The following is a 13850-nucleotide window of genomic DNA, read 5'->3' as shown; positions in this document are numbered from 1 at the left end:
AAGTCAGAAAGACTCTGTAAGTCATGTCATGAAAAAAATGGAAAAACACTGCATCCTATGAAATGATAAAGGTATCTAATAAACTGCCAAATTAGATATCTCGCTCCACCAGTTAGGAAATGACATAAATTTAAAAGAGAAGACCTGCCAGGTGCCAGTGGCTTATGCCTGTAATCCTATCTACTCAGGAGGCTGAGATCTGAGATCAAGGTTCAAAGCCAGCCCAGGCAGGAAAGTCCATGAGACTCTTTTTTTTTTTTTTTTGTCGGTCATGGGGCTTGAGCTCTGGGCTTGGGTGCTGACCCTCAGCTCTTCAGCTCAAGGTGAGCAGTCTACCTTGAGCTACAGCACCACTTCCAGTTTTCTGGTGGTTTATTATCTTATCTGGAGATAAGAGTCTCACGGACTTTCCTGCCCGGGCTGGCTTTGAACCGCGATCCTCAGATCTCAGCCTCCTGAGTAGCTAGGATTACAGGCGTGAGCCACAGGTGCCCGGCTGCATGAGACTCTTATCTCCAATAAACCACCAGAAAACTGGAAATGGTGCTATGGCTCAAGAGGTAGGGTGCTAGCCTTGTCCATGACCGACAAAGAGAGAGAGAGACAGAGAGAGAGAGAAGAGAGAAAGAGAGAGAGAAAGAGAGAGAGAGGACCAAGACTGTCACTGGGTGATGCAGGGCTGGCTGGACAGGTAGTGGACAGGAGTTGTTAAACCAATAGTTCCACTTGGTTCAACCTCAAAGGACCCAAAAAGCAAGAACTCTAAATAAGAATGCACTTTCGACAAGTTCTCTATCTCTGGACCACCAGAAACTTGCCCTTGGCTGCTCAGCACAGTGCTTCTGGATCTGCTGCAGATGCAGGATGAACAGCAGTGCCTGGGAACAGTGCCAACACAGACACACAGCCATCTTGCCTTCTCTGAAAATCTACAGGTACATTGGAGTCCAAGTGTTTTGCTACTAAAGTAGAGGACTATATGTTCAAAATACCTTGTCTCCTCAGTTTCTCCCTTCAAAGTATCTTCCAGTGCAAAAATCCCCCTGAGGTATTTTGTTAAACGTGTTGCAATTCAAATAAAGCTATGTGTGACCTGCACACACAAAATCTGATAAGCACCTCAGATGTCAGGAACTTGTCCCAGGAGATTCTCTACACAAAGGCCAGTGTCAGGTTTTGAAAGTCACTGGAACTCAGCCCTCTTTAAGTCTTACTTTTTAGAGATGTGTCTGTGAAAACAAGGAGAATATCAATTCTAAATGCTGGAACTAACCGAACAACAATAGGAAGATCTCAAATCAAGTCATGGGCCACATGCAAAACAGCCCAGTGAAGGCAGAAAATGGTGCTCTGTCAACCTGTCGGCCTGACTCTGCTGCTTCTTGCTGACGTCAAGTAGACAAGATCCTGTCACTCTGGGCACAAGGGTGCACTGTCCTGAAAAGAAAGCAGTTCCCCCATGGAATATGGAGGCCTCCTGTCAGGGGTGAATGAGGCTGGGGAAACAGGAGGTCACAGCCAAGGCAGTGGTGACAGAGTCTGCCTGGAGCTCTGTCAGAATCAACCGTGCTGTTTCCTCATGGTACGCAGACTCTTGAGCTACACTACTCAACGCAGGCCAGCTGTCTGCCTGCACTAAGCACAGACACTTTTCCACCATTCTACAAACCACAGCCATGAGCTGCATGGCTGGCGTGTGCAGAAGTTCTCTGCCACACTTAGTCACTACTAGCAGGGCACATGGCTGGCATTTTGGTCTCAATCCTTCTAGGATGACTGGGAGCTCTGTGGGGACCGGACTGAGCTTTGTTTTTCTCTCTTTGCCCACTGCCATGTTCACCATGTCTAGAACAGTGATCGATGATAAGGGTCCAACCAGTTTTTGACAAATGTCACAAACCATCACAATAACAGCACGGTGTTCACTGTTCGACTTTCAAGGCCATGGGGGACAGCATAAGGCATTACATGGGGAAGACAGGAGACTTAACTTCCGTCTTTTTGCTGCTCTAGCAAGTCAACACCTCTGCCTTGGTTCCAATGTCACTGCAGTAGATATGTCACTGTTGGTTAGGAATCTCACAAAAAAGATGTCCTTGAAGAGGTTTCAATTTCTTGAGAGAGTATGCAAAATGAAAAGCTCATTTTTATACACATATGCTGCCGACCCACCCAGACAGGGACAAAGAAAGAAGCTAAACATAGACAGCAGGAAGCCCTGGGTGAGGCTTCAAATGCTCCCCTATTCCATGTGGAACAGTTCTGACATCTCTGCTTCCTAATTTAATAACATTCTTCAGGATCAAAATGTCTAGCCAAGGGTTTTCCTGGGTGAACAAAAGGCATAGCAATTTCCTTCTGAGAACAAGAGCAAAAATCAGAGTAAGAGCTCCAGAGAGTTCACCTTGGAAGTATATCATTAGTCCAGATAACTGTCACCCTACAGACAATACTGTCTTCTCCAGTGGCCTGGTTTAAATATATTTTATGTGCTACACTGAACCAAGTAAATTATAAACCAAGCCCGTTATTAAAAAGCAGACAGCCCCCCCCCCCCGCCCCCATGTCCTCAAGATTTTTACGGGAATCTGTCACAATGTGTGTGAGAGTTCTAAGCAAGCAGCACACACCCCGAGTGTTCCTGAACTGCTGGCTTGTGTTCACAGGTGTCCCCCCTCTGGTACCTGCGACCCCTGCCACTCACTTCGCCAGGACCCTCAAGCTGCACATCTCCACATTTGCCTCTTCTGCTCAGGATGCTGGGATAGGAGTTACAGAATGGTGGCCTTCCCTCCACTTGCCTTGAATGAAGAAAAAAGACCCCTGCATGATTCTAACCCAGCATGACCCCTACAGAGGGAATGACTGATCAGGAAAGACCCAGTAAATGAGACAGCACTTAAAGACATCACCAAGGAAGCGTTCTGACAGGTACATGTCCTCCCAGGAGAAGCATCTGGTTTTCTCATTTGAACTCGAATTCCATTCAAGAAATTACTTTCCAAGGCTAGGGACATAGCTCAAGTGATAGGAGTGCCTGCCTAGCATGGGCTGAGTTTAAACTCTAACACTGTCCCTCAAAATTACAAAAGCAGGTCACATACCTCCTTTTAGCATGTTTCGGAAACTCTTGTGCATTGAGGGAACAGTTTCTCTGCAAGATTAGGAGCGTTAAGAGGGACTGGAGCCCTAGGTCCCTGTCACCAGTGAGGAAAATATCCCATGGCTTGCTGAACACGTCTTATCACCAGTGAGCAAAGGCATAGTGATGAGGTAGGAGATGGGCGATTAGCGCTGGGGTATGGCGCAGCTGCAGAGTGCCTGCCTAGAAGGTGCTAGGTTAGGGGCTGGGAAGGTGGCAGAGCGCTTGCCTTGCATGCCTGAGGCCCTGGGTTCGATTCCTCAGCACCACATAAGCAAAAAGAAAAAAGCTGGAAGTGGCGCTGTGGCTCAAGTGGTAGAGCACTACCCTTGAGCTGAAGAGCTGAGGGACAGCGCTCAGGCCCAGAGTTCAGGCCCCACGACCGGACCCAAAAAAGAAAAAAAGAAAATGCTAGGTTCTGACTTCAGCCCTAAGAACAGCAGAGGTGAAGAGAGATGGAAAGAAAGAGAAGAGGGGAGAGAGGGAAAGAGAAGTGGAAGACTGCAGGTCAGTTGGACTCTCTTCCCAAGGGAATGATCCTCAGGTAGGTTTCCTACCCAAGCCCCTCTATAGAAGGTAATTTGCAAATCGTGCCCTTCAAATACATTTCTATAAACACACCCGAAGTTCAGATTTACCATACTGTAGACCACCATAGCAGCACATTTTCTCCCTTGAAATGAATATCTTTAACTGATATAAACTCTTCTTCAAGAGCCATATCAACCCAGCTGGCTCAAAAATCAATATTTGTCAATGAAAACTGTAACCAGGGCCTCCTATGTCCTTTACGTGTAAGTGGATATTTTAATGTCAATGCAGGATGTTTCCATTATCGTCTTGATTTTCATCCTGCTGCCTTTAGCTCAGGAAGACTTTAATAAGCTGTGACTCTGTCATGTAACACCTCTCTTCATTTCAGATTCTCTCTAAATGTGCTCAACAATGCCAACAAGATGTAGAAAGAAAAAATCACAACATGACAGTGAGCAGCGAGGAGGCTGGGGCACACAAACTCATTTGTCTGTCCTTGGAGTGTTTGCAGCCAGCCTATTTTAACTTAGCCATTGTCTTCCCAGTCACCCAGGGAGAGCAGCTTGGAGTGATCCTCAACTCAGGAATCAATCACATTTATCTGGCTGTGACTCTGCAAAGTTTCAGACTTTATCCCTCCATAATACTGATATTGACGCCTCTAAATTTTTCCCTGTTTTCAATTTTCCAAATCTCACTGTTGATTGCCTTGTATACACAGATAACAAAGCTATTACTGTTTTTAAAGTTCCATACAGGGGAGAGGTGGCAGTAGGCATGGCTGCTGGCCTCAGAGATGCAGTGAGCAGAGGAAATCCACTTGCCGCTGGGTCCATGATGCAGAGACCACTGGGATTACTGGGTAACTAATTGACAAAGGCTGGCTCTTTCTGAATCTGCCATTTGTGATCATCACGATAATTTCATGCACTGTTTCATTTAATCTTCACAGCTCAGAAAGAATAATATTACCCCCTTTGTTAGCATGAGAATCAGCAAGATCTTAAGTCACTCAACAATATATAACTGACAGAAAAAAATTAACCTTGATTCCTGATTCCAAGACAGGTTTCTTCTTCAACCCAGCTTGAGCAAGTGGTTGTGTAAATCATAGTCTATTTGGCTATTGAAAGGAGTTCTCAGTGGGTTGCTCTTGTGTCTCTAGCCTGGTCCAGCAGACAGCAGGAAGTGATTTTCCCCCCGACTATAGTGTCTAAGGTTGAACGACGTTCGCAGCAGAGAGTAGGATTGCATGCTGTCCCGACAAAGGCTATTCCTGAGATTATTCATGTGTCATCACATGATTTCTTTCTAGACATCTGCTCTTAAAGGAATTAGAAAAACATCAACAGAGTAGTACCCCTGCACTTTAATAAACCAAAGCTGTAGGTGTTTGATCATAATCTCTATTTTCCAGTAGATGAGATCCTGTAACTCAATCAATATTTTCTGATACAAAAGAGATGGTAAGAAAGCTGTATGCCAGAAGACTCAAGTATGCTTGAGTACGATTCTGAGAAGGAGTATCTTATCCCATGTGATAGTAGCTGGTACTTGGTAGCCATCCATCACCATTTGAAGACATCTGTATTGAGACCAGAATAGCTAATAATAGGATGTACGCTTTAAAATATGATCACAGCAACCATGTACAACAGAAAGATGTTCCAGAAAATATCTACCTTCCTACCTAAAAACAATGCACAAGAATTGGTTGGCACCTAGTAAAAAAAGAAAATGAGACTCTTACTATAAAAACAAGTGAAGTGTACAGGTCCCTAAGTTTGAGAAGACCTACAATAATTACTCAACATTATTACCAAAATGGCTAATAACATATTTGAGTTTGAAAGAGGCTAAATTTGTTTATCTGTATGTTAGTAAATTCATTTTTTCACCTGGCTCTCCACTGATGCACGTAATCCCAGGCCACTGAGTTCATGTAAACTTCTGATTCAGAAGGTCTAGGGGAACAACGCCCAAGAACCAGTGTTGTAAGACGCTTCTAGCTGTGCCTTGTGAGGCTCTGTCCAGCGGCCACACTTCTCACCACTGTGCCCACTCGCCCACAAGTCAGAATTTCCTACAAGGTCATTTCTTCTGCCACTGGCAAATCCCTTGCGCATAACAAATAGAAACATTCATTCAGCAATTATTTTTTTTTTGGGGGGGGGGTTCTGGTCGTGGGGCCTGAACTCTGGGCCTGGGCGCTGTCCCTCAGCTCTTCAGCTCAAGGCTAGCGCTCTACCACTTGAGTCACAGCGCCACTTCCGGCTTTTTTTCCTGCTTATGTGGTGCTGAGGAATCGAACCCAGGGCCTCAGGCATGCAAGGCATGCACTCTACCACTGAGCCACCTTCCCAGCCCTCATTCAGCAATTATTAACAGCATTATATATAACACACGTTGCAAGCAGTGAAGGATTGTGATACCACATGCATTAGAGACACAGACTAAACTAACTGCTTCCAAAGAGTATAAATTCCATACAGATAAACAAATAATTATGATGCCATTCAATGAGAATCTTGTATAGAGTTCCATGAGAACTCAGGGGAAAGCATATCCATTCCACAATGAAGGAAATTAGAAGGCCTTTCAAAAGAAAGCACTCAGTGTCCACCGAGATCTCCTGACTCACAGAAGATTGCTTACTCTCTTGACTTTCTCAACTGTAATAGCATATCCAGCTATCTATCTAGTATACATATACATATATAATATGATAAATATATATGAAAGATGACTTAGTCCAGTATATAAATATAATTCTCCAAAAATAATTACATATTATTTTACTCATTGCTTTTATTTATATATTATTTCTCTACATGGGATAAGCTATCAAATTCCTATGTATTCTTCAAAATTCATCCTAACCTTTGTTATGCAAGATCTCAATTTCTTTCCCTTTGTTTCTAACCTTTCTGTGTGTGTGTGTGTGTGTGTGTGTGTGTGTGTGTGTGTGTGTGTGTGTGTTACAGGGGTTTGAACTCAGGGCCTTGCACTCACTAGGCAAGTAATTTCACCAAGACTTGGGAAAATTCAACACCCATATTCATCAACAAAATAAAACAGTGTAAAACGAATTCTAATGTTGTTGGTAGAAGAACCGGTGAGAAGACAATGATCACCACACATAGTATATTTTGTATTTGATATTACCAATAGGTAAAAGACCCTGTGTGCAATTCACAGAATGAAGAGTTGAGAAAATTACTACGCTAAGAGCAATAGCCTTTCTGGTGCCTTAATGCTGTTTCCTGAATGGGTGGTAATGACATTATTTTAACTATTTGGTCTTGTGAAAAGAAGATTTCAGTCTTCCATAAAAATTTAACTCCTTTTCTGCAACACCAGAGTCTTCCAGTGGATATGATTATTTTTGTCAGACTTAATCATCTCTTACTTGATCAATTAATGAGGGGTTTCAATAATCTTACAACAGTTCAATGAAATACCTAGATGTTATTTCCAGCAGGAAATAAAGTCCTCGATCAAACACTCAATCTATTAATAGCTAACAAGAGGGGTAAGGTGGGAGCTGATTCAGATAAAAGAGCTCTAATGGTGAGGGTGAATGGGCTACAATCCCCTCTGGGCTCCTGCCCACCATCCCAGGCCTCTGCTGTGCTGAGTGGGAGGAGAAATGAAGTGAGAGGCAAGGAAATCAGAGGAGGAATTTCTTTACATCTGAACCACCTGTTGTAGGCAGTGACTGAAAGATCTAGAAGACGAAGAGAACTAATGGCTGTAGGCCAGGAAAAGTAAAGAGAGGAAGGAGAATAAGAAGACAAGTACCAACCAAAGATACCAATCAAAGAGCTCCCTCTTCCTAGCTTCTGAACATCGAGCCAATATCAGATAGTGTAGGGGATCCTGAAGGAAGGTTTCTGCATAAAAGATGCTATCTATGCCAGAAAAAAGAAAAAAGTCTTTCCCACTCCTACTCTCTGTATCTTTTTATAAGGTTAGGAACACAGGAAGATTCCCTATGATTCTTGTGACTGGCTCCTAAAAGTGCTTCTGAAGATCTTAAAAGAAGATTGGGTCAAAGTAAACTGACAGGTAACCAACAATCCTGTGGATGTTCAGAAAAGACACAGAAAAGTGTGACCATCCACTCAACCTGTCCCTCAGTGGGTTCATGGTCAGTCATCAACAGAAACAAAATGTACTCTACAGCTTAACCCAGATAAGATAGAACACACACACACACACACACACACACACACACACACACACACACACACACACACACACACACACACACACACACACACGGAATAAAGTAATAAGACAATCCTAAACCAAGGACAAAACCATTTACTAAACTTAAATCTCCTTTCTGGAAACAAGGGCAGAGCTCTCTTGCCAAGTACTGCCGAGTCTCCAGCATTCACAGGGAAAAGATATTTTCATCATTAGAGTTGTAACACACATAACATAAATTCTACAATTCATGGGCTTTCTATTGAGGTAGAAAGTAGCAAATCTTAGCAAACTAATACCAACACACTGCAAAACCAAGATGAGAAGTATTAGCCACATTTTAAAAGAACCACTGCCCTTGTATCAGTGACTTAGAGAAATTTATAAAATGTCATGAGTTCAAAATGAGCAAAAAGCTTTTGAAATTTCTGTTTTCTAAATTGAAACTTCTATCTCAAATACTGCACATGAATTTTACCTAAGTTTTCTCTAACCTTTAAAAGACCATTTATTGTAGTCAAGTTATTCTCTAAGCCAAGCCATCAACATACGCCGATAAGCATATGTGTAATAAGAGCATCTTCCCTACCTTATGTTACACAATGCATACAAAACTCTAAGCGTCTGGCCATGAAATTCTCAAACATTTCAAAATTTCAAATCACATTAAGCACACAAGGGGCACACATAGGGGCAGTCCAGTATATTTCTTTTGCAGAAGAAATGCTGTTACCCTAGTCATAGTAATAACTCACAAATAAAGCTTACTTTAGAATAGTTACTTTGTGTTTGTTTGAAGAATCAGACAGAAAACTGTAAAAAAAAAACACAGAGAAAGAAAAAGAAAGCAAGAAAACAAGAAAGAAAGGAAGGAAGGAAGGAAGGAAGGAAGGAGAAAGAAAGAAAGACAGACATACAGACAGACCTGAATCGTTTCCCTTGTGGTTAAAAATAAAAGTATCTTTGTCATAGAAATATGGCACTCACAAAGATGATCACAGATAACCAAAGACAACAAAACTTCTAACTCCACCTACATGAGCAAACACACAGTTGCTTTTGTGCTTCTGTGTAGAGTCCGCTAGGATGACTTCAAGAGCAGAACTGCAGAATTTAGGTCACTGGGCCAATTATCCAGCTTGCACAAAGACAGGGACAAGTCACTACTTCTGTGCCTTTTCCTCTACTCTCCGGGTTAAGAGACCAGGGAAACAACCTTAAAGGGTGCCAAAACAAACAAACAAACAAACAAACAAGTAAGTGTAAATGAACATTTCCAAAGTATTGCTTCTAGAATCGAGTATTAGACCATGTCAGCACCACCTTGCCCTCTCCACGCCTCGCTGGCTGCATTTTCTTCCTGACAGGTGACTTGACTAAAAGGCCTGGCATGTTACCCAGGCACAGACCTACACCCTCCAAGGAGGGACTAACCTGGAGGTGGCTGGTGCTCCAGCTGAGCTGTAGTCTTCCCTAGCCCCGAGATCTTTTCCGAGGGTCCCCCGGGCAGCGGTCCAGGTTGTCCCACGCTGGAGGACGCTGGCCAGGCTCCCTGACCAGTCTCCGTGACCTTTGCAGAGGATGCTTGCTCCAAGGTGGCAGCAGAGGGCAACCCAGCGAAGACTGCGCTCTTTCTATGGGGAGAGTCATTAAACGCAGGGCCCTGCTCGCTGGGCAGCGGGGGAAGCTGGAGGATCCGGTGATGAGGCTGAGGGCGGGGGTGTCTTGGAGGGGGCAGCAAGGGAACAGGTGGCAGCCGTTTGTGTATGCTGGACTGAGGGGATGAATTATTAAATCCCATGCCAGAGCCCGCTGCTGGCGCTGTGGGTGGTGAGGAGTCAGCACCCACGGGGTGGGGCAGGTCCAGAGACAAGGGTCTGAGGCCGCTCTGAGGCAGACCAGGCCTCCTCTGGCTTCGGGCGTCCAGGAAGCCGTGGGTGGCCCTGGTGTCAGAGGCCAAGCCCAGCCTTCTCCCCTCTGTGGCTTCAGCTAACCTCTCCCTCTCTATCACCTTCAGGAGAACCTTGTTCACAGCCCCTTCAGCACTGGCTGGACACGCAGAAGCGGAGGCTGTTTCTTCCACCGAGGACTGTGATGACCTGTCCACTTGCTTCTCCTGGCCCTGCCAGCTGGAACCGTCAGCCCTAGCCTCGGCTTCTGGGAGGGTGAGCAAAGCTTCTTGGGGTATAAACTGATGTTGGGCCTCTGGGCAAATGTCAGTCCATCCTTCACCTTCAGGATGGGTCCTAACTACATGGTGCCCATGTGTAGCAGGCTCCTGGATCCTGGCCACCACTTTCAAAACAGGTTTCTTCCTGCAAGTCCGCTCTACTGACTTGGACTTGGACTTGCACTTCCCTGCCCTGTACCTCTCGGCCTCGGGAGGCTTCTTGCCTTCCTCCTGGCGGTCAGGCAAATTTGTTTGTTGAGGCTCCAGCTCGCCAGTGCTCCTTGGCTGCTTTTGAACACAGTCGTTTCTTGCCTCTGTGGGTCTGCTGTCTGCAGGAAGCACTTCTCTTCCAAGCCCGGAGCCTTCTGAGGCCCTCCTGAAGCTGCCAGAGCCAAGGTCTGCACCCAGTATCCTGGGGATATCTGCAGGACAGCTCTCTCTCCTCTGTAGGGCGTGGGTAAATGCTCCATTTGGGACCAAGTTTCCTCTTTCCTTTAGGAGCCGTAGATTCGGTTTTGTTGGAGACAGAGGAAAGGAATTGCTGGAGCAGATCTGGTCCTTTCCCATCTGAAGAGCTGTTTTCTGGCGGCCACTCCCTTTCCTCCTCTTTCTCTTCTGCAGGAAGGCTTCTGAGCTCTCTCTCCTTCCGCCGTGGCTGCTCCTCTTACTGAGAGAGCTCACAGGCAGCTCCCCGAGCCAGTCACCAGCACTCTGCACACAGCCGTCCTCAGGGACCAGGCTCACAGGCAGCTCGGACAGCTTCCCCCCCTGGCTCCCCGAAGAAATGCCCAGGATGTGGTCTGAGCTCAGCAGATTGGCCAGCAGCCTCTCCTTCTCTGCTGTGAGTTTATACAGCTCAGTGAGAATGTCTTTTGTGGGAGTCTGCTTGAAAAATATGTCACCTATCTGTTCGTTGGGATGCTGGGTAAGGCTGGAGATGTCTGATCCCTCCCGAACTTGGTAGCAGTTCTGGAAGCCTTTATTGGATCTGTCTAGAGTTACAGTGCCCTTGTATGAAAATCCTCTGGCTTCCCCCCTTGGAAGATAGAAGCTGATGTAGCAGAGTTCAGTAATAGGCGTATGTAATTGGAGGGTGCAGTGAGTGCCTTCCATTATGCCTACCTAATTATTCATGCCCTGGAGATGCCATCTGTGGTCAGGCTGCCCAGGATCCAGTGGGGAGGCATGTGATGGTGGCTATGCAGAGAAGGCAGCTGACAGTCCTCTCCAGCAATGAAGCTGCCTGTAAGAGAACAGAAGAGAGCAGCTTGTCTAACAGAATGCACAAGTCACATGGCCACATAAATCAAAGCACAACCACAACTTGCCCTTCCTCTCTGGCTGACCTCAACCAACTCAAGGCATCCGCCAGCAGCCTGCCTGCAGCCTCTTCCTCACTCTCTCCCTATTCTGACAAGTCCAGCTTTTCTACAACTGAGAGACCACAAAAAATGCTGTCGGGTCAAAGTCTCACAGGGGAATTCACTGTGAAGCCTCGATTAGGCTTCTCAACTTCCTCAAGCCACAGTTGCTCTTCCTCTATGAAAAAAAAAAGTCTGGGAAGAGTGGGGTTGAGACCCTTAGAAATATAGCAGGATTAAGGACTCATCTTCAGATTTTACTTACAAAGCCAAGTCAGTCTTTTTTCTTCCCATAGAACAGTTTTACCTTAAAGCACAGTGTGAAGGAAAAGTTTTAGAGCCATTATTTTATGCTAAACATAAAATTTTAAATTAAGGTCTATTTTTTTCTGGGGCTTGAACACTGGACCTGGGCTCTGTCTCAGCTTCTTTTGCTCAAGGCTAGCGCTCTACCACTTGAGCCATAACACCACTTCCAGCTTCTTTTGAGCAATTTTTGGAGATAAGCATCTCACAGATTTTCCTGCCTGGGTTGGCTTCAAACTTCGATTCTCAGATCTCAGCCTCCTGAATAGCAAGGATTACAGGCATAAGCCACTGGCACACTACTTAAAAGTCTAAAACGTAACTAATGAGGGTCAAGTTTTTGTTTTGTTTTTCACTATATTCTCTTTTTTCCATTTACCTGCTATCCAAGGACAAATGGATTGGCCCTGTACAGATTTTTAGTGTCTTCATCACAGTTGGGGTTAGGTAAATAGTAAGAATGGTAGTTTACGCCATGATTTCAAACCGGAATATGACTATCGGTTCTCAAGTCTACTCCTTAGGAAAAGCGATTCTTAATAGATTGAGCACATATACACATGCACTTTGCTTCTGTCATCTCATTCAATCAGCATCTCACTATCTTACAGATGCAGGAATTCATATGCAGGAAGCTCAAGGACCTTGCCTAAGAAGGGATGGCTCACAAGATGCAAGTTTCCAGGCCAGGTGTGCTTCACTCATTGCTTCATAGGTGATGTGGCTCTTTATCGACCACCTTCTACTCAAGAGTTGATTTTCCCAGTAACGTGAACAGAAAAGTTCTTTTATTTTGCTAATTTGACATTATATAATCTCTCTAACAATGTCCCTCAGGTTTCTACTCTTAACATTCATTTATGTTTATAGTTTCATCATATCTGATTGGATAAAGTACTCTATTGCTATCCCTTAACCAATAAATGTTAGGAAAGGGAAGCCAGGAATTCATGGGGTTTAGAAGTGAAATCTGCCTATATCTGTTCAATGGCACCCTATGGGAGATGCTAGTTCAGAACTTAATGGAATGAGATTCGGATAAAAACTGTGGCTCTTTATGAAGATAACAGACATGTGCTGCCTTCTTATAGAGCTAAGTACTTTTTCTCCTTGTCTTGGTGAGTCTTGGTTATAAAAATGTAGAGAATGGTGTGGTTGCTACTCTACGTGTTAGTCACAGTTGGAATGCAAATCAAGCATGGGGAAATCCTGATATTTGATTTTGCAGCAATAAATTGTAATGCAAGTTATGAAACTCCTATTATAGAAAAAACTTACTTCACACTATTATGCCACCCACGCAGAGCGCACACTGCCCTTATCACAGCTGCGGTGCCCATGTGTGGAGCCTAGGGGAGACTTCATACAGTCACATCTCTAAACCCAAGCTCCTAAATCTTTTAATCAGCCTGTGGTTAGTTCAGACCATAAACCACATCTTGATGTCAGTGTTATATTAATTGTAATAGTGCATCAAGGGTATAAACGATCCCTTTTCCTTCCTTCCTTGACTAATATAAGAACCCCATTTCTAGCTACATCTTTAATTCTTAGACTTAGTTCCTTCTATCCTTTCTTCTTAAAGACCCATTGCTTAGATTCTGTCTCTTTCAATGTTTTAAAGGCTCATTGCCTCTTTTTTCTATAATTGTCTTTGCTATTTTGCTTGCAGAAGATTATTAAAAATAGTAGTAGTAAAAGTCTCAACTGCTGTACCTACAGATAATAAAGATCATTTCAGATAATAACATTTCAACTAAGGATAAAATCATAGAGCATAGGAATAAAAGCAGTGATTTGGAGATGGCAGATCTTAATAGTGACCAAATTGTTTGAGGGAGAATACACAGTAAAATTACGTACTCCTGAATTTAAAAAGAAAAACATCCTATTCTTGGAACTCTGAATTTGAAAACAGGTTCTAAGTTGTTCGCCACTTCTAAGATGAAATCTTCTGCTAGGTTCCAGATCCAAATCCAGGTGCGTACAGCCTTCTTGGTAACATATGCTTATAACTTTCAAGGTTCCAATGGGCACATAATAAGGAAGAGGAAGTACTCTCAGAGCCAAAGACATCTGCATTGTAAGGAGAGGAAGTGCTTTATCTTAATGATTAGAGTCCCTT

General features: G+C 44.2%; 1 protein-coding gene across 1 annotated transcript in view; it reads right to left on the bottom strand.

The window, feature by feature from the left end:
• The window catches only part of Fmn1 (formin 1), a 219472-nt gene extending 208291 nt beyond the window's left edge, over positions 1–11181 (bottom strand). The window contains exon 1 of the mRNA XM_042687827.1: positions 9319–11181. Coding sequence (XP_042543761.1) covers positions 9319–11171 — 1853 coding nt within the window. The 5' untranslated portion in view covers positions 11172–11181. The remainder of the gene's footprint in view (positions 1–9318) is intronic.
• Positions 11182–13850: the final 2669 nt, after the last annotated feature.

The sequence above is a fragment of the Dipodomys spectabilis genome, unplaced genomic scaffold (assembly GCF_019054845.1).
Source record: "Dipodomys spectabilis isolate Male_0828 unplaced genomic scaffold, ASM1905484v1 ptg000108l, whole genome shotgun sequence".
NCBI classification, from domain to species: Eukaryota; Metazoa; Chordata; class Mammalia; order Rodentia; family Heteromyidae; genus Dipodomys; species Dipodomys spectabilis.
This window is presented reverse-complemented; position numbering and strand designations above follow the sequence as displayed.